General features: G+C 41.9%; 1 protein-coding gene across 5 annotated transcripts in view; it reads left to right on the forward strand.

Annotated features, from left to right (window-relative positions):
* Positions 1 to 15683: 15683 nt before the first annotated feature.
* The window catches only part of arid4a (AT rich interactive domain 4A (RBP1-like)), an 84422-nt gene continuing 79556 nt past the window's right edge, over positions 15684 to 20549 (forward strand). Inside the window, exons 1-2 of one of the 5 annotated variants that reach the window (XM_055640477.1) lie at positions 15684 to 15812; positions 16817 to 16871. In XM_055640477.1, the coding sequence (XP_055496452.1) occupies positions 16866 to 16871 (6 nt within the window). In that variant the 5' untranslated portion in view covers positions 15684 to 15812; positions 16817 to 16865. The other 4 variants (XM_055640478.1, XM_055640480.1, XM_055640481.1 and 1 more) reach the window with 4 other exon arrangements.

Genomic DNA, 20549 nt, shown 5'->3' on the forward strand with positions numbered 1-20549 from the left:
CCCTAGCTCTGTCTTCCCCCTCCCTTTACCCCCCTCTCTCTCGACGACCCTGAGGAGATCGGCAGCCGGCTCTGTGTGCATATGTGCCCGATGGGCGAGCATTATGCGTGCGTGGGTCTTTGTTAATATGCCTGAGGGGTGTTCACAGTGCGTGTGTATGTGTGCGAGGGAGAGAATGTGAGAGAGCCTGTATGTGTGAGTGTCAGTGTGCGGGTCTGTGTGTTTTGGTATGTGGGAGTCCATGTGTGTGTGTGCGCGTGTCAGTCATTTCTTTATTTTTTCCTACGGTCCACAAAAGTTTGGAGGCCCCTGATCTATATTCATGTGCCTATCTAGATGCTTCCTAAATGCCCCAATTGTATCTGCTGCCATCACTACCCCTGGCGGTATGTGTCAGGCACTCCATCTAAAGATGAACTTGCTCTGCATACCACCATAAAGCTATGTCCTCTAATATTTGATATTTCTAACCTGGGGACAAAGGTAGAAATTGTCTACCCAATCAATCCATGTCTGCTCAACCTTCCGTTATAACTAATCACCCACTAATCAGGACAACATTCTGATAGACCTCTGCACCCTCTTCAAAGCCTCATCTTTCCTGGAATGGGGTGAGCAGCACTACACGCTATACTTCAAATGTGGCCTAACCGAAGTCCTATAAAGCTGCATCTTTGCACTTTTTTTTTGCACTTCAATCATACCAAATTTTATTAAATTTAATTTTGTAGTTGAATGGTTAGAAACAATTAAACTTAATTTTGCAGTTCAAGTTACCAGCAGACATTATTAGAATTTAACTTCAAATTTTACTACAATTACTGTCGCTACAGGTCTTGATGTTATAGAATGATATTGCTGGAAAATGCAATCAGTTTCAACGTTAACATGTCAGAATTAAGATAGACACAAAATGCTGGAGTAACTCAGCAGGACATCTTCAGACAGAGTGCCAACCAGCATCTGCAGCTTCTTCCTACAAATGTCAGAATTAAGGAGTATTGTAATACTGTGCATAACCAATAAGACAAATTGCTGCTTGGACAAACCAGACTACATTTATCCACAAAATCAAAGCTTGGATCCAATATTCCTATAAACTCTGAACATCTCATGAAATGGCTATGCTCCTTGAGTGGCTATAAAAAAAATTAAGATTTCTGACATGCCAACTAAATTGTGATATCTGCCATAAAAGCCTGAATACTTACTTTCTCGAGCGGGATAAATAATTTAAACAGTAACAATGGTTATAGCCAGTTCTATTCTCCCACCACCCTATTAAATCTATATATCTATATAGTTCATCCCCTAATACAGGGCAGCGATACTTAAATACTGCTTTCCGCAACCTGTGATTTTTAGCCCTATCTAGTTTTTAAGTAATTACTGTCTCATTAGTGGAAAGATAACAGTGGAATTAGTACGGGTTTGTTGAATAATCTTGATATCTGCGGGTGTCAGGGGTTATGGGGAGAAGGCAGGAGAATGGGGTTAGGAGGGAGAGATAGATCAACCATGATTGAATGGCGGAGTAGACTTGATGGGCCATCCAAGATCAGAGTTTTATAATTATAGAGATAGATATGATGGCTGACAAATGATACAGAATTAACCACAGCAAATTATGCCATGTGAATGAAAGGAATAATGGCAAAAATGGATAAAGGTTGCAGACAGCAAATGCGGCTCTGAATGAAACTAAGATGGCGCTAATTCATTGACAGGAGTGCAAACACTTATTTACAGAAATTATGTGGATTTGGAAATAGACAACATTACTTTATGTACCAAATGGCACCTTGGCTAGGAACGTGACAAATTCTGATTAGCGAAATGCTGAGGGGCTGTTAGGAAAGTGAAAGTTCAATTCAAAAACAAAAAACAGGGCTATTTGCCATAAATTTAAATTAGGATAGAGGAAAAAAAAGGTGTTCAGATATTAGTTAGCTACGAATTAAACAGGAGGTAATACAAGTATGTCATTTTTTAATGAATACATTAAATACAACAAATTTTTAAAAGCTGATCTTGGAAATATGAAATAAAACACAGCAGGTGGAAAGAGATGCAGTTAATGTTTCAGTAATCTCTGTCATAACTGGGCAAGAGGACATTTTGTTTGACACTAGTTAATTGTGATTTTGGGAAAAAAATTATTCGAGACAATGTTTTATACATTTGGATTAAGATAATCACATGGATTCTCGAATAATTCAAAATGTTCTCTTCCCTCTGAAGCTTAGTGGTTCTTATACAAGGGTGATCTTGTCACAAGGATGCCATCTAACGGAACTACTGTCTTCGGTTCACACTGCAATCTTGCATCATTCCACTGTTTTGCACTCATTTGTATTTTTGTTGTTCAAATCATTAATATACACTTTAGACTGCGAGCTTCATGTGAACAAGGAATTCTATTGCACCCTATGTGTATGTGACTATGAACTAATCTGCACCCGAAGATGCAGGATTGTGATGTCTGAAGTCAGCTTCAGCTATGCATGGTCGCGCCAATATGTCCTAGCTTGGTGTCAAGCATCAGTCTCAGTAGGCTATGGATGATAGTGCAGAAAACTTTCATTGATCATCCAGGATGTCCACCTAGGCAATATACATGAATAAATGCAGTTGCAAACCTGAAGTCAGTCCTCAGAGTTAATTACATAATTAATTTGGCATCATTTGGAGATTTTATAAGTGCACTTCAGGTTCCACATAATGCAAGAAAATTGCAGTGACACCATTATGCTTTGTTTAGGTCTCTCCCTATTCTACTCTACTTTTCTGCTGCCGTAGGTCACGTCCTTTCATCACATTTTCTCTGCTGATAAAATATGCCCAAGCATTCTTAACCTGTTTAGTTTCCCATGGTCTAAACTACTCCCATGGCCTCTGTTCATGTCATTACATCAACACTTCTTGAATCTGCCAAGCCTACTACTCGCTCTGCACCTTTTGGCTGTTTCATTACAATTTCTCTGTAGACAAGAGATATCCAGTATATCAGAATTATTTTGTAACAGATACTGAATAAGCAAGAAACTTGTAATATTTATCTTGTCCCACCTCCTCATAATTGTAAATAGGCTGGGACCTCCTCATAATTGTAAATAGGCTGGGGCATCTCAGTGCATCGATGCCACTACTCAACATTAAGAATCATGCCAACAGATTCACATTTATTACAGAATCAAAGAGTACAGTAATACCTCAATAAGCTCTTGATAAATATGTTTCTAGTAAATGGGAGCGCTAAATGAAACAGCGCTCTACAGGGTCTTCATTATAACAGTGTTTCGTCATCCACCCAAATGCAAAGCATATCTTTCATTTCCCCCAAAATATGCTCCTTGAGTCACCTTCTTTGTAGATAACTGTGAGGTCGTCATGGCAGATGCTTTTATCTTATCTACATTTTTTAATAATGGTCCAAACATTGATGTAGCCAAAAGAATGCTTTAAAGAAGGCAGCAGCACAATGCAGGGTAATGCTAAATGTGGTACTAACATATACAGAATCTCAACAACACTGATCTTAAACTGATAAATCAATGCACTTTGAAAGGGGGTAACTAGATCAAATCAGGTAAAATCAATCTGCTCATCTGCACGAGACCAGCTTATATCAGTGAAAATGTAATAGCCATGGGGTAAGTGGCAAAAATAAGTTTCTATGCGAATGTGAATTTATTCAAAAGACATTAATGCAGGTACTTCGACAGGAAAGGTTCGGAGTTATATGGGTCAAACACAGACGAATGGGACAAGCTTCACCACAATGAACTTTAAAAAAACAAGATTGTCTAGCACTTGGCTAGAAAAGGAATATCGGGAAAAACACAATAAGCCCATGCATTCAACAAAAAACAACTATTATATTGCCTAAACTGTTTATAAGATTCAAAGATAGAAGAGCAAATATGTACTAAAGTTTGAGAGAAGTGCAAAGTAGTAATAAGTGCAAAAGTAACATAGAAAAATAGGTGCAGGAGTAGGCCATTCAGCCCTTCGAGCCAGCCATTCAATATGATCATGGTTGATCATCTGAAATCAGTACCCTGTTCCCACTTTTTTCCCCATATCCCTTGATTCCTTTAGCCCCAAGAACTAAACCTAACACGCTCTTGAAAACAAGGCAGTAGTTGTAGGGGATTTCTGTTAACCCAACATCAATTGGATAGATGTATGTAGGAAGGAACTGCTGACCCTTCTTCACTCGACCCAAAACATCACCCATTCCTCCTCTCCAGAGATGCTGCCTGTGCTGCTGAGTTACTCCAGCATTTTCAGTTCTTTCCTACACAAGGAATTGCAGATGCTTGTTTAACAGAAGATAAGACACAAACAGCTGCAGTAACCTAGCAGGTCAGACAACATCTCTGGAGAAAAGGGATAGATGACCTTTATGGTTGAGAAACAGAGCAAAGGACAGATTTTTATTAATGCAGTCTGGAGAACATTTTCAATCATTACACTGCAAGCCCACCTCAAGAGATGGACTTCAATGGACTTTATAGGAATTAATTTAGCAAACAAAATGGGTAGCAATAATGGAATTCATTTAGATTAGAATTTGAAGAATAGTCCCGTTCCAAAATGTCACCGATCCATTCCCACCAGAGATGCTGCCTGACCTGCTGAGTTCCACCAGCACGTTGTGTTTTGCTTAAGATTCTATTTTCTGAGGTACCTTGTGTCTTAATTTAGAGTCTGCCCAGTTATGGAAAAGCATAAAGATATACCGGGCTGCTGGATTCCCTGCAGCTCGATTAGATCTAGCCCAGCTCTAAGTTGTCCAGCTTGCGAATCGGACACACCCTGCAGTGTCATGGAGTGGCAGTGGAGGACACCATCGCTCAGGCAGGCTGATCCTTGAAACTCCAACCCAATGCCACCACCGGGACTTATGGGCCTTATGGGCCAAGTTAAGACTCTAACATGGTTAACAACTTTGAATTTGAAGGATACAAGATGGCACCGGGAATATGGCGACTCTTGTGTGCATAGTTCCCTGAAGGTGGAATCCCATGTAGATAGGGTGGTAAAGACAGCTTTTGGTGTGCTGGCCTTTATAAATCAGAGCATTGAGTATAGAAGTTGGGATGTAATGTTAAAATTGTACAAGGCATTGGTGAGGCCAATTCTGGAGTATGGTGTACAATTTTGGTCGCCAAATTATCGGAAAGATGTCAACAAAATAGAGAGAGTACAGAGGAGATTTACTAGAATGTTGCCTGGGTTTCAGCAACTAAGTTACAGAGAAAGGTTGAACAAGTTAGGTCTTTATTCTTTGGAGCGCAGAAGGTTAAAGGGGGGGACTTGATAGAGGTCTTTAAAATGATGAGAGGGATAGACAGAGTTGACGTGGATAAGCTTTTTCCATTGAGAGTAGGGAAGATTCAAACAAGAGGACATGACTTGAGAATTAAGGGACAGAAGTTTAGGGGTAACATGAGGGGGAACTTCTTTACTCAGAGAGTGGTAGCTGTGTGGAATGAGCTTCCAGCGGAAGTGGTGGAGGTAGGTTCGATTTTATCATTTAAAATTAAATTGGATAGGTATATGGACGGGAAAGGAATGGAGGGTTATGGTCTGAGTGCAGGTAGATGGGATTAGGGGGAGAATAAGTGTCAGCACGGACTAGAAAGGCCGAGATGGCCTGTTTCCATGCTGTAATTGTTAAATGGTGCTGTCTCAGTGTAATCTACTACTATCACATTCTTGTACTCAAGCCTGATTGTGCCCAAGTATAGTAAGATTTTTACTGAACTATACAAAATAATTTTGCTGTGCCTAGGTATACATGACATTAAAGCACATTTAATGTCATTTGCTACGATATATAGGAGACAAAATCTCACTTGTTTATGGCATTGGTTCCTTTTGCGTTTGGTACCTTTTTGTTTGTGTGGGTTTCTAATAAAACAGTTAATTATAAATCTCTGCATTCAGGGAAGACATCACAATACAAGTGCAATTGTTAAAACTTTATTTATTTTAACTCAATTCCTTGCATAAGACTTTGCACCCTTTTTCTTCTATTTTTGCTATCACACTTTTCTTAATTTATTCACTTTTTGTCAATGCATCATTTAAAATGGAGATAACTTAATTTATAAAAAGATTTTCTATCTGTAATTCCTCTTGAGAATTTAATGATAAGCAACCTTCTTCAACCATTGTAATGTGTTGGTGATGGATGTACTCCCATGTTGCTGTTGGACAGAAAGTTCAAAAATTGAACCAAGCAATTAAAGAGGAATAGTGAAAATTTGAGCACAGATCTGCTATCTTTGGAGTAGTCTTGGCAAATGTCAACTCTTGTACTCGTATTCTAAATATTTCAAGGATTGCTTCCCAGATATGTTGAATATCTTGAATGTTGAAGCAATACTCATCCAAGTAAATGGATGTCTCATTACACTCCTGATTTGTGTCTTGAATATGTTAAAACAGATTTACAAATATAGAAAATAGGTGCAGGAGTAGGCCATTCGGCCCTTCGAGCCAGCACCACCATTCATTGCAATCATGGCTGATCGTCCCCAATCATTAATCCGTGCCTGCCTTTACCCCATATCCCTTGATTCCATTAGCCCCTAGAGCTCTATCTAACTCTCTCTTAACTCCATCCAGTGATTTGGCCTCCACTGCCCTCTGTGGCAGGGAATTCCACAAATTCACAACTCTCTGGGTGAAAATGTTTTTTCTCACCTCAGTCTTAAATGGCCTCCCCTTTATTCTAAGACTGTGGCCCGTGGTTCTGGACTCGCCCAACATTGGGAACATTTTTCCTGCACCTAGCTTGTCCAGTCCTTTTATAATTGTATATGTTTCCATAAGAGCACCCCCCCTCATCCTTCTAAACTCAAGTGAATACAAGCCCAGTCTTTTTAATCTTTCCTCATATGACAGTCCCGCCATCCCAGGGATCAATCTCGTGAACCTACGCTGCACTGCCTCAATCACAAGGATATCCTTCCTCAAATTAGGAGACCAAAATTGTACGCAATACTCCAGATGTGGTCTTACCAGAGCCCTATACAACTGCAGAATAATCTCTCTACTCCTATACTGAAATCCTCTTGTTATGAAGGCCTACATTCCATTAGCTTTCTTCACTGCCTGCTGTACCTGCACGGTAACTTTCAGTGACCGGTGTACAAGGACACCCAGGTCTCGCTGTCCCCCCCCCCCCCCCCCCCCCGTACCTAACCTAACCCCATTGAGATAATAATCTGCCCCCTTGTTTTAGCCACCAAAGTGGATAACCTCACATTTATCAATATTAAACCGCATCTGCCCACTCACTCAACCTGTCCAGATCACCCTGCAACCTCCTAACATCCGCTTCACAGTTCACACTGCCACCCATCCGTATCATCCACAAACTTGCTAGTGTTTCTCCTAATTCCCTCTTCCAAATTATTAATATATATGGTAAACATTTGCGGCCCCAACATCAAGCCTTGCGGCACTCCACTCACCACTGCCTGCCATTCTGAAAAGGATCTGTTCACTCCTACTCTTTGCTTCCTGTCTGCTAACCAATTTTCTACCCACGTCAACACCTCACCCCCAATACCATGTGCTCTAATTTCAGTCACCCGTGCGGGACCTTATCAAAGGCTTTCTGAAAGTCTAGATGCACTACATCCACTGGCTCCCCATCATCCATTTTACTTGTTACGTTTGAGCAGACAATAAGAGTAACACAGAGTACAAATCCTTTCATGTTTCTCGTATTCCTGTACCTGGTATATTATTGTCACGTACCAAGATACTGAAACTTTTTTTTGTGTGATATCCAGTCGTCATACTGTACAACAGTATAATCAACCCCTACACAAGTACAATAGGTTGAGCAATGAAAAATACCAGAGTGTAGAATATCAGATCTACACCCTAGCTTATAGTCAGTTGTCTGATTACAGCGGGGGGGGGGGGGAAGCTGTTCCTGGAACTGGTATCACATGCTTTCAAGCTTCTGTATATTCTACCTTCTCTGAGAGTTGCCATCTTGCTGTAGTGGAACATGTTGTGTGCCTCTGATCCTTAGAGCTAAACGATCTGCAGCTATGATCGAGGCAGGATCACTCATAAAGAGTGGGTCAAAGAAGAAATTCATGACAAAGTGTGGCCCACGAAAAAGACCCCAGATGGAAGATGATGGTTGGCCAGCAGGTTCAGCTTCACAATGCCAGAGAAGGTACAAGAACACTGCAGTAGACAGAGGCTGGCAAATGTCATGGGATCCAGTTGTTGGTCCTGATCTGCCTCTGTCAGGGACCATGTGCTCCACGCACCAGTCTTCCCACACTACACAGGAATCCACTTGTAGGGACATATCACCCAAGACCCACAGAAAGGACCCAGCAGAAGGACAATCTTACTCAATAGAAAAGAGAATAACTGGGTTGAAAAAGGTCCTTGATTATGCTTGCTGCTTTCCCCGAGGCAATGTGGTCTCGATGGTGGAGAAGCTGAGCTGTATGACTAATTAGGTATGAATCTGGGTTTGATTATGCCAGTTAACTTGGTTTACCGGTGGGCCCCCGAGGATGTGATTTGACCACTGTGTCTAGGGGACTCTTTATTGAGATAGGTCCCTACTTGGCACTTACACAGTGCAAATGTTTAGCCACTTAACAGCAAAAGACAGAATGTTTTCTTACCTTTCGCCATGAGTGCATGGACTGCTTAAATTTGGGATGTTACAAATAGAACAAATAAAATCAACAGTAAGTATCCCCGCTTATGAAATCATGGAAATAACTCCCTAATGAAGCTAAGACAGCTGGGCCCAGGGGTTTATCTCAAGAATCCCTGCAACAAACACCTTGAAATGATTGGCTCTCAACAAGTACCTTATATTATGATAGAAAGGATCCAGTGAATAAGGAAGTTACTCTATTTGCTAATGACTTGAATTGTTTTACTGGGGGCCATTGATATTATTACAAGACAACAGATTTTTTTGATAAGAGCTCCTTACTGGATAACAAGGATAGTTGATAGGGATATCTGTACATTTTCCAGCACTTCACATGTGATTGCAGGTAGACAAATGAAATACGAGTGACGCTTTGTACTGCTTTTAAAGTGCAAAACGTACAAAAACAGCATCGCATTTTATGGAGCAACTATAGTCACAACTGACTTGAGTACGTGCTCAACGCAGCTCCCAGCATGAAATGTGCAGAAAGGAACTGCAGATGCTGGTTTAAAACGAAGATAGACTCAAAATGCTGGCGTAACCTAGCGGGACAGGCAGCAGCTCTGGAGAGAAGGAATGGGTGATGTTTTGGGTCGAGACCCTTCTTCAGACTGAGAGTCAGGGTAGAGGGAGACAGAGATTGGGAAGATATGTAAATATTCTCTTATGTAGCAGGTGCCTCGCTGCCCCAGGTGCTCCTCTTTCCTCTCACATTCTAAAGACGGACAGCGAAATTATACTGCTAGTGTACAGGGAAATCATGGGTCAGTGCTGACTCAGTGGGCCAAATGGTGTGTTTCCGCGCTGTATCTCTAAACTACGTTAACAAAAACTAAACCCGTCACCTTCAAATGACATATGAAGGACTATTTATATTGTTGCGCTGGATTTGACTTAATACAACATTAAATTGAGTCTTCTTACAGTTTTCATAGGCCCCCTCGGCCATAACTGACTGTGGGTGATACATCCTAGTTGTTGGCTGCTTGCTCCAAACCTCGGTTAGAGCAGCGACGTTTGTGGCTGAAGAGACCAATGCGGGAGTGACAGTCTCTGTTGCAAAGGTGACGTGTGTGGTCTCTGGTTTGTTGAAGTTACTGTGCTCCTTTTTGCGCACCTGCTTGACTACCGCTGCGTTCAACAGTTCCTCTTCCCCCGTTTTGAGGTGTTGGTTCAGGGTACCTCTCCACCTCGTGCAATCAGCTGCAAGGCTCTCCCAGGACTCCACATCGATGTCGAGCGCCTTCATATCTCTCTTGCAGACATCCTTGTAACGTAGCTGGGGGAAGCCGATGGTTCTCCTCCCAGATGTCAGCTCTCCATAGAGGATGTCTTTTGGAATACGGCCATCCTCCATGCGGTGGACATGGCCCAGCCACCGCAGTCTGCGCTGCCGGAGTAGAGTGTACATACTGGGAAGGCCAGCACGAGACAAGATCTCGGCGTTGGACACTCGTCTTCCCAGGATACGGCGGATGCTTCTAAGGTGGAAGGTGCTGAGTCTTCTCTCCTGCCTGGCACATGTAGTCCATGTCTCACTGCCGTACAGCAGCGTGCTGTTGACACAAGCATTGTAGACTGCTATCTTCGTCTTCACTGTCAGCTTTGGGTTGGTCCACACTCGAGTTGTGAGGTGAGCGAGGGTTGTAGCTGCCTTCCCGATCCTCTTATCAATCTGTGTCCAAGGAGCGGTTGTCGGTGATGGTGGAGCTGAGGTATGTGAACTGATGGACGGCATCAAGTTCATAGTCATCGATGGTGATGACAGGTGGCGCCTCGGTATTCTGCCCCAAGACGTTCGTCTTCTTCAGGCTGATAGTCAGCCCGAAGTCCTTGCATGCCCAATAGAAGCGGTCTGCCAATGACAGTAGATCCTGCTGGGTGTGGGACACAACTGCAGCGTCGTCGGCAAACAACATGTCTCTGATGAGAGCTTCATGTTCTTTTGTCTTTGCTCTGAGGCGGGTGAGGTTGAAGAGCCTGCCATCTGATCTAGTACACAGGTAGATCCCCTCTGTTGCAGTGCCGAAGGCATGTTACAGGAGCAGGGGGAAGAAAATCCCAAAGAGTGTGGGAGCAAGGACGCAGCAAACAAAAACCTGTTAAATTGAGACCCAATTTGATTTTTTCTCAACAACCTTTGAAATATTGAAACTTTGAATCATTCTCCTCCTGCCTCCCCGAATGCATTGCCAATAATATAATCTAGGACAAAATAATCACTAGACTATCAACAGATCAACTGTCTTTAAAAAACTCACTCCCTTCGACACTGTACATCATATAAACTCACCAAAGCTTTCTCAAGTGCAATTTGAATAACAATTTTTTTATTTATATAGTATGTTTTAGGACTTTCCAATGCGCTTTTCTGAAACATAGCTATGTTTGTCATGGAAGAAACACAGTAGTCAATTTGTGCTAAGCTAAGCTCCACAAACAGCAATGAGATAATGACCAGCTAATCTGTTTGAGTGATTTTGGCTGAACAACACATAAGGACATGGACACACAATTCTGTACCCATGGGAAAGCTGTGGGATATTTACTAAGCTTACATTAAAAACATACCATTTGCTTGGAATTTGCCAAATTTTCTCCATATTTAGATAACGGAAATTACCTGTGTAACTACATCATGCTGCAATCAAAGAAGAAGCACTTCTCACATCCCTGACCAGAGGAATAAGGAGTGTTAATGGAAATTCCAAAAACGAAATGCCCTGCTATTTTCTCAGTCAGTGTAGTTTTGATGCAAACAAGGTGAATTAGAGCACTGTGGACTACAGTATGTTTTAAAACTTGGAAAAATAGCAAACTGTTAAATGACAATTAGGGACACAATTAAATGACAATGATTTGAATAACAAGGGCTGCAGGGAAAAGCATGGTAACTACAGGCCAGTGAGTAACATCTGTGGTCAGAAAGTTATTAGAGAGTATTCTGACGAACAAGATATACATGCATTTAGATGGACAAGGGCTGATTTTGGACAGTCAACACGGGAGATCGTGTTTCACAAATCTGATTGAGCTTTTTGAAGATGCACCTAAAAAGGTTGAAGAGGGCAGTGTTATGGTTGTTGTACATATGGATTTCACCAAGCCATTTGACAAGGTTTCGCATGGTTGGATGTTCTAGAAGGTTAGAACGCATAGGACCCAAGGAGTGATAACTGATTGGATAGAAAATTGGCTTTGCGGAAGGAAGCAGAGGGTAATGGTGGAAGGTCGCTATTCGGAATGGAGGCCTGTGCATAGTGGTGTGCCTCAGGGTTGGGTGCTGGGCCCATTGCTGTTTGTCATCTATATCAATGATTTGAATGAGAACGTACAAGGCACAATCAGCAAGTTTGCAGATTACATGAAAGTGGGTGATATTGTATATAGTGAAGATGGCTGTCAAAAATTACAGCAGGATCTTAGATTCAGATTCAATTTTAATTGTCATTGTCAGTGTACAGTACAGAGACAACGAAATGCATTTAGCATCTCCCTTGAAGAGCGACATAGCAAACGATTTGAATAAAAAAAAAAATAATAAGTGTCCGGGGGGGGGGGTGGTGATTGGCAGTCACCGAGGTACGTTGTTTAGTAGAGTGACAGCCGCCGGAAAGAAGCTGTTCCTCGACCTGCTGGTTCGGCAACGGAGAGACCTGTAGCGCCTCCCGGATGGTAGGAGGGTAAACAGTCCATGGTTGGGGTGAGAGCAGTCCTTGGCGATGCGGAGCGCCCTCCGCAGACAGCGCTTGCTTTGGACAGACTCAATGGAGGGGAGCGTGGAACCGGTGATGCGTTGGGCAATTTTCACCACCCTCTGCAATGCCTTCCGGTCGGAGACAGAGCAGTTGCCATACCATACTGTGATGCAGTTGGTAAGGATGCTCTCGATGGTGCAGCGGTAGAAGTTCACCAGGATCTGAGGAGACAGATGGACCTTCTTCAGTCTCCTCAGGAAGAAGAGACGCTGATGAGCCTTCTTGATCAGAGTAGAGGTATTGTGGGTCCAAGAGAGGTCATCGGAGATGTTGACTCCCAGGAACCTGAAGCTAGAAACACGGTTGGGCAGGTGAGCCAAGGAATAGTTGATGGAATTTGGTACAGAAGTGTGAGGTGTTGCATTTCGGGAAGTCTAACAAAGGCAAGAGCTACACAGTGAATGGCAGGGCTCTGTGGAATGTTGTAGAGAAGAGGGATCTTGGTATGCAGGTGTATCATTTCTTGAAAGTGGCATCACAGGTAGATAAGGGTGGTCAAAAAGGCTTTCAGTACATTGGCATTCACCAGTTAGAGTATTGAGTATAGAAGTTGGGAAGTCGTATTACAGCTGTACAAGACATTGGCAAGGCCAATTTTTTTTGTTTAATTTTCTGTTCAGTTTTAGTCACCATGTTATAGCAATGTCAAGCTGGAAATGGTGCAGAGAAGATTTACGGGGATGCTGGTGTGACTAGAGGGTCTGAGCTATAGGGAGAGGTTGAGCAGGATAGTACATTATTCCTTGGCATGCAGGAGGATAAGGGGTGATCATAGAGGTGTACAAGATCATGAAGGGAATAGATCGGAAAAATGCACAAGAGTCATGCCCAGAGTAGGGAAATCAAGAACCAGAGGGGGGGAGAAAGAAGATTTAACAGGAACCCGAGGAGCAACTGTTTTTTTTACACAAAGGATGGTGGGTGCATGGAACAAGTTGAGGCGGGTACCATCATGATGTTTAAGAAACATTTGTACACGTACATGGGTTAGATAGGGTGAGAGGGTTATGGGCCATGTGCCGGCAAGTGGGACTAGTTAAATGGGGCATGATGGTCAGCATGGGTAAGTTTGGGCCGAACGACCTGTTTCCACGGTGTATGACTATGATTCACTATAAAATTGTATTTGGCAACAATTATCTGCAAAAGAGGACAGGCATGAAGGAGAGTTTTGGATGTTGATCCGAAAAACTGAAGATTCAGATTGTTCCAATAGCCTTGAAATGGACCACCTCAAAAATCTACACTGTGCCAATACAAAGATGCAACATTATCTTTTGGTATAGATTTTTACATGTTTTTTTAAGACCTGCGTACTTTTAACAGCTCACTTTCATGTTGGTAATACCAAGCGCATCTCGGTATAGTCACTCGAAAAATGCTGTCATGTGTTCCAATGAAGGGTTGTCGACCTGAATTGGCTGTCCTGCTTCTATCTCCAGCAGCTTCATCAATAAAACGCCTGCTTCTTCAAGTTCCTGAGCGTGCATGTCGCTGAAGATTTGTCCTGGGCCCAGCACAAATACAATTACAAAGAAAGTTCATCAATTTCTCTACTTCCTGAGAAGATTAAGGATATTCAGTATGTCGATGAACGCTCTAATCTCACTTCTACGTGTATATGGTAGAGAGCATTCTGACAGATTGCATCACATCAAGTTCCGCAACTCATATACCCAGGAATGTAGGAGTAGTAGAGTGGTTAGCATTACCATTGCAGGTATTGAATGACCCAATCATGGAAGTGAATTACAGCCGGAGCTGCCTCAAAAAGACAGCTGATATCCACATCTCCATGGCCACTCTCATCAGCAAGGTGTACAGCTGCCAAAATGCCTTGACCATCAGATTCAAGAATAGCTTCTTCCCAGCAAACAGACTCACAAACACCCCACAGCACTAACCTCAACAACTATGATCTTCTGTGGAATGTCTTTCGTTGCACCACAGACTTCACTTTTGCACTAGTAATGTTATTGATTCATCGTATCATTAAACAAAGATACTATACACCACTAATCTTAACGAAGAACTGGACCGTTTTCAATTGCATGAAGAATTGTGCTTTTTTGTACGAGCCTGGGTTATTTATTTATTGATGTTTTATGTTATATATTATCCAAAAGTATTGTGTTTACATGCTACAGGTAGTAACAATTTCATTATTCCATTGTTGATCAATAAACTCTTGAAACAAAGGTACCGCTCCTGCGTTGATCGCGTTCCGACACTGAACTGTTCTGCCATGTATTAATTAATTGAATCACTTATCTGTGTTATTGCGTTATGCACCAAGTCAATTTCCTTGTATGTATACATACTTGGCCAATACAATTTTATTCCGATTCTAACGGGCCCACCAAGTCAGAATTTCACCCCCCCCCCCTTGCCGGTACACATGACAATTAAACATTCTGGAGTCTGAAGAAGGGTCCCGACCCGAAACGTCGTCTGTCCCTTCACCGATGTTTCCTGAACCGCTGAGTTACTCCAGTACTATGTGTTTTGTTCAAGACCTCAGCATCAACAGTTGCATGTCACTCGCTCTCATTTTTCTATTTTAAAAAAATTAATGTTAGTATAATGGTTTCCTCGCTTTGAGTGAAATACTGGTCTATTTATTCAATTGCTGAGTGATTTCTGTAACATCTGTAACATCAACGCTGCACAAATGACAGCAGCGAGTCGCTGGCCTGCGCCGCATGCACACTATTTACAGCTACAGCTGTTTCCGGGTACGTAACAAACCAACGACGCATGAACAGCCAGAGCCGCCATTGAACCTAACAACTCCCAAATGACGAGAAACGAAATAGCCTTCATTTGACCTTTTATATTTACATTTCGCAACCTTTTTCGTAGCCCGTCGCAATCCTAAAACTTACATTAGCCCGTGTTGTTATATCCGGGATGAGAAAAAGGACGAAAGACGTCACAACCAGCGGCAGAAAGACGAATGATTCCCCTGACTTGCCTCATCCTCCTCACGGTCACCGCTGCTTCGACGACGGCTCGGGCAGCAAAAAGAAACCGCCACCAAGATGGCGCCCAGGCGCCTCGTCCGTCTGCGCAGGCGCACAGCTCCGGCGCCCGTCTCCGAGCGCCGCGCAGGCGCAGAAGGAGGGGAATGCGCTGCACCCTGGGCCCGAGCCGCCCGCTCGGACCCGTTTCCATGTGACCGCGCAACCAATCGGCGAGCCGTGCGGGTCGCCTCGCTCAACATTCAGCCAATGGTAGTTCGAGAAAGGGCAGCAGGGCTCGCTCAACAGCTTGTTTTTTTTACACGACCGGGACCCAGGGAAGTGGACGTTAGCGGTGGATGTGTGCGTGAGTGAGTGAGTCTCAGCGAGCGAACGGCCTGATCTCCCTTTACTTCTGTGGGATTAGAGCAGGAAAAAAAATCCTTTGAGTGGAGGGAGGGACGGGGTTGATTCCCGGTTGCGGACCTGAGGTGAATTCGCTGTCCCCGTCCCCCACCCCCCCCCCCGCCTTTGCTCTCGGTTTAAAGTGAACGTAGGTGGGCATTGAATGGCAGTCAGCTCCGACTTCTTGCCTCTTCACACGCATTTTTTCCTGTCTCCCCCCCTCCTCCTCACCACAGACCCCGCGGTTTTAAGCTGTCGGGACGTTAGATATGATGACTTACGCGTGTATCTGAGGTCTCTCGCTTTTATTTTATTCGTGTGCAGTAGCTCGATCGTCGCTATTTTTGTGTTAAAGCGCGGGGGGGGGGGGGGGGGGGCGGGCTTGAAAGGCGGTCCGAGGTAGCTAGCCTCTTTTTTTCTTTAACATATCTAACTTCGCCACTGTTTCACATCGACCTGTTTTAAAGTGCTGGCCCTCACTTGTTCTCCCCCCCTTTCCCCCGCTTCGAACTGTAGACGAAAAAGTCGAGCAAATAAAATGAGCGATCCGTGTTTGGGAGGGAGGGTGTTGGAAGGAAGGGGGGAGGGTGCGTTTGGCTGTCGATCTATGAGCGGAGAAGGCGGCTGATTTGCCGGGACACCTCCATAATTGTACTACAGGATCCGAGCTTGTTGAACTGACATGGTGCAGAAAACGAGAGCAATGGCGACGTGACACAGGATGGAGGAGCAAGCGGGAAAGGGCAGTCAAATTGTCCTCCAAACCCACCCACCGTTTTAATTGTATCTCAATTTATTTCTGGTTCTCTGTTTAGATTGTAAAATAATTTCAAGGGTGTGTACTTCATACCATCTGCTTTTAGAGGCGAGTAGTGTAGGTCGAGGTGAGCGGGGGGAGGGCAAAATGTTATTTACATTTCGGTGTGTTGGAACCTTGTTCATGTGCTAAGATTGTATCCTTGTCTTAATGGCAGTGATCACAACTTCGAGCTGGAAGCACTCAAGTAGATAGGACACCCGAAAATGAAGGTAAGTTTGCTTTGACTCCATTACTTGTTTACTCCTTTTTTGATATGTTAGCCATTTTTGTCCACAGTATAGTGTTTGAGTGTCTCATGTTGATCAATATTCTTTATTTTATATCTGACATGGGTCAAGTAGTACTAATATTAGGGTAAGTGTTAAAGCTTTGTTGTCGTCTATCTTTAAAAAAAGAAAATTGAACAAAGCTATTCAAACCAACTGAAGTATAATGAATTGGTAAAATTTGCGTATACATTTCAAAGAAGTAAAAACAAAGATAAAGGCAACACACGAAAGAGGATAAGGTAAGAAAGGAAGATAGAAATTTGGTAACTGTACCTTGTTATGTCCTTGACAAGGATTTCTTCCAAATCTACGTTTGCAAAGTAACAGATAAAACAGGTAACTGAATTCAAACATTGTGCACTAATAAGTATGTTTAAAATGTTAAGGGCCATGTGTCCTGTCACGAGTAACATATGCATTGGTTTTGTTTTGTTTTTATTGTATTTGATCTCAACAAATGGTGGTTTCTTTCAGCAATCTAATCATTGAAGTCCATTAACTTAACATGTTGACTCTCTTTCTCTCCCCTACAGGTTCTGCTGAACTTGTTGAGTATTTCCAGCAATTGATGTCTTGTATACTCTAATAGCATTAGAGTATACAAGTTAGCAATAGGGGTAATATTGACCAAGATACTGGGTGAATGTGCATGTTCTTTCTTTAATAGGTGGAACTTTCTACATCCCCAAGAGTAAAGTTATCCTTGGTTGAAATTTTTATATTACAGGGAGCCACTATGTTTACTTCGGAAACAATAACTTTGACCAATAAGTGTTTATTTCTATTCAAACACCTCTCGTTGTTATCTGTGGATCAGTTTGTGGCACCAACTTGGTTGATTGAGGGTTCAAAGTTCATTTATAGCATTTTAAAATTCAGTGCCATATTGAACAAGATTTTGCTGAAACAATTTCTCCAGATAGTTCTCTGATCCTGAGGTACTCAGCAGGACCAATGTCCGGGTATTGATCTCTTGCGACAAAAACAGATTTTCTTGTAGTGTCTTTTGTTGGCCCCTCTGCACATATTAACTACAATCCTACACTAATTGTAACTATTACTCAAAGCCCTTTGGGATAGACTATACAAGTTGCAAGACTTGTCATTTGAAATAAATGGCAAATGTAATTGAATTTCTCATATCTAGTTCATGGTTACTTTTAGGTTTTTGCAGCTGCTACGGTGATGCATGTAAATAACTCTTTTAACCTTTGGACTTAAAGCTTGAGCTGCTACCAGATTTAACAGGTGATCTTTCGCACTAAAAAAGCCTCTTGATTCCTTTGGAGAATTGTGCAAGAATTTCTTTTTAAAGAACTGTTTTTCCAGTTTTAACTAGTCAACTTTATTTCAAAGCCTTGTCTGTTTTGAAACTATGTAATTAAATATTTGTATTAGTACTACAGACTGAGAGGGGGCCTTGTCAAGGTGTATAAAATTATGATGGGAATAGATAGGCTTTAGAGATACAGAATGGAAATAGGCTCTTCGGCCCTTGCCGACCAGCCATCACCGTATGCTAGCACTATCCTACACGTTAGGGGCAGTTTTACTGAAGCCAATTAACCTACAAGCCTGTATGTTTTTGGAATGTGGGCAGAAATTGGAACACCTGGAGAAAACAAAGGCAGCAATTTTTTCACTTGCCACTGTGCCGCCCTAAGTAGTTGGTGTTTAAGGAAGGAACTTGTCACTTAGTAACAACTTGAGGGGTATCTTTCTCACACAGTGGTGATACATGGAACAAGCTGCTTGAGGATGTACATTAACAACATTTGCACAGAGCTAACTTGAAACAGTACAGTTCAGGAATATGTCCTTGAATACAATGTCTGTGCCAAATTTAAAAGACATCTGAATAGGTGCAAGGATAGGAAAGGTTGAGAGAGAGATATGGGCCAAACATGGGGAAAATTGGACTAGTTTAGTTGGGATATCCTGGTCAACATGGAAGAGTTGGGCTGAAGGGCCTGATTTTGTACACTGACTGAATATAAATAAGATTTCATGGTTCATTTTGTATATTTGGATAATTGGGCCTAGCTATTAAAATGGGATTTTGGGATTTTACCCATTTTGTTTGACGGAAGCACAAATCGCACTAATAATAATTCACTTCCTGCCTTTGTTTATAAGCATGAGTAGTAGGCACTAAATCCTGGCAGGATAAATGTTTGAGTATGAATATTAAAATGTTCATGGGGCATTGAAAGTCTTATCTTTGGGAAGAAGCTTTTGTGCTTTTTGAAATTATTTTAAAATTAGAGGTTATGAAGTACTTTGCAGGAAAATGATGCAGTGAAATCAGCATGCTGGGTACATGTCAAAATTGATGACAGCAAATACGTACTTGGTATCCTTGGAACATGAACTTAGTAATTCATTTCCTCCCATCAGGGATAGATTCTCCAAAGAGGTTGTTTGAAATATTTTGGCTCTAAGCATGGGTAGGGAATTTTGTTGAAATCAATATGGAGCTAATTTTTGCGTGGATGTTTGCCCATAGGTAAGAACGATTCTGCAGACCTGAAACTTGGTTACTTGAATTTAAAAAGTGGGTGACATTGTTAGTTCTATAGCTGTTTGATACAAACACAATTTGTTTACACAGCAGATTACTTGAAGGATAATTTTGTTTTGGGCAATTTAAGAAACCTGGAATAGAACCAATCTCCGCCAACATATAAATATTATCGATTGTGGCTGCCATCATGTAAATTGAGGCTTTAATGATACTGTCACTAGCAGCCATGAAAGGTGGAAGGGTTCAGTTTTAGGACTGAAGAAGTTCACTTATCTAAAACTGTCCGGGTTATTTTCAAAAGAGAAATTTAACATAAAATTAATGTCCAGGGAAATGTTCTGCAATTAGTTGCAAGACAAATATCATTAGGGGTGATGCAATTTTTTTGGCTCCATTTTTTCAATGTAATTTACTAGCTGTACTTTGGGAAGGTAGACTATAGAAAGATTATGATTGAATTGGGGAAATTACACATCTCATTTTGACATGCAGGGTGATTATTGATGTAGAATTATTCCTGTTATTGTCAATATCAGTTAAGTGCAGGTGGTTTTTAAGTATTGCCAGTTCTAAGTTCAGTCGATCCCCAGTCCCAGTTTGAAAAGTTAGTGTCAAGTGGTTATTTTATTCATATTCAGATGTGGTTGACACTGTCCAGAATGTGCAAGATAAACTCTTTCTTATGACTGTTCCCGTGTTTGAGTAGCAATATTTCTGCATTGAATTCTAATAGAAAGCTGTAATGCAGCATTTACAGGTCCCTGATCGTACATTATTTAGTGTGTGATGAACATTGTTATTACTACATTCTTAAACGTACATTAATCAACCTTCCGAAGTGTAGTTTCAAAACGTCTAGTTGACGTTCAGATAAATATTTGTTTGTACAGACTTGTGGTTGAATGTTCAAATACAGTAGTTTGTGATCCCTCTGGTACAACCTGCTTGTTGGTTTCTTTTATAGTGTTAATAAGCTTTTAAGATATCGTGCAATTCATATTTTTTACCAAAATATGAGAATGCTTTTTGGAATTGCTTGAAACAATTATCATGGTTATGTTTCATAAATTGACTGCTTAGATGAAATTCATATT

This window comes from Leucoraja erinacea, chromosome 9, assembly GCF_028641065.1.
Source record: "Leucoraja erinacea ecotype New England chromosome 9, Leri_hhj_1, whole genome shotgun sequence".
NCBI classification, from domain to species: domain Eukaryota; kingdom Metazoa; phylum Chordata; class Chondrichthyes; order Rajiformes; family Rajidae; genus Leucoraja; species Leucoraja erinaceus.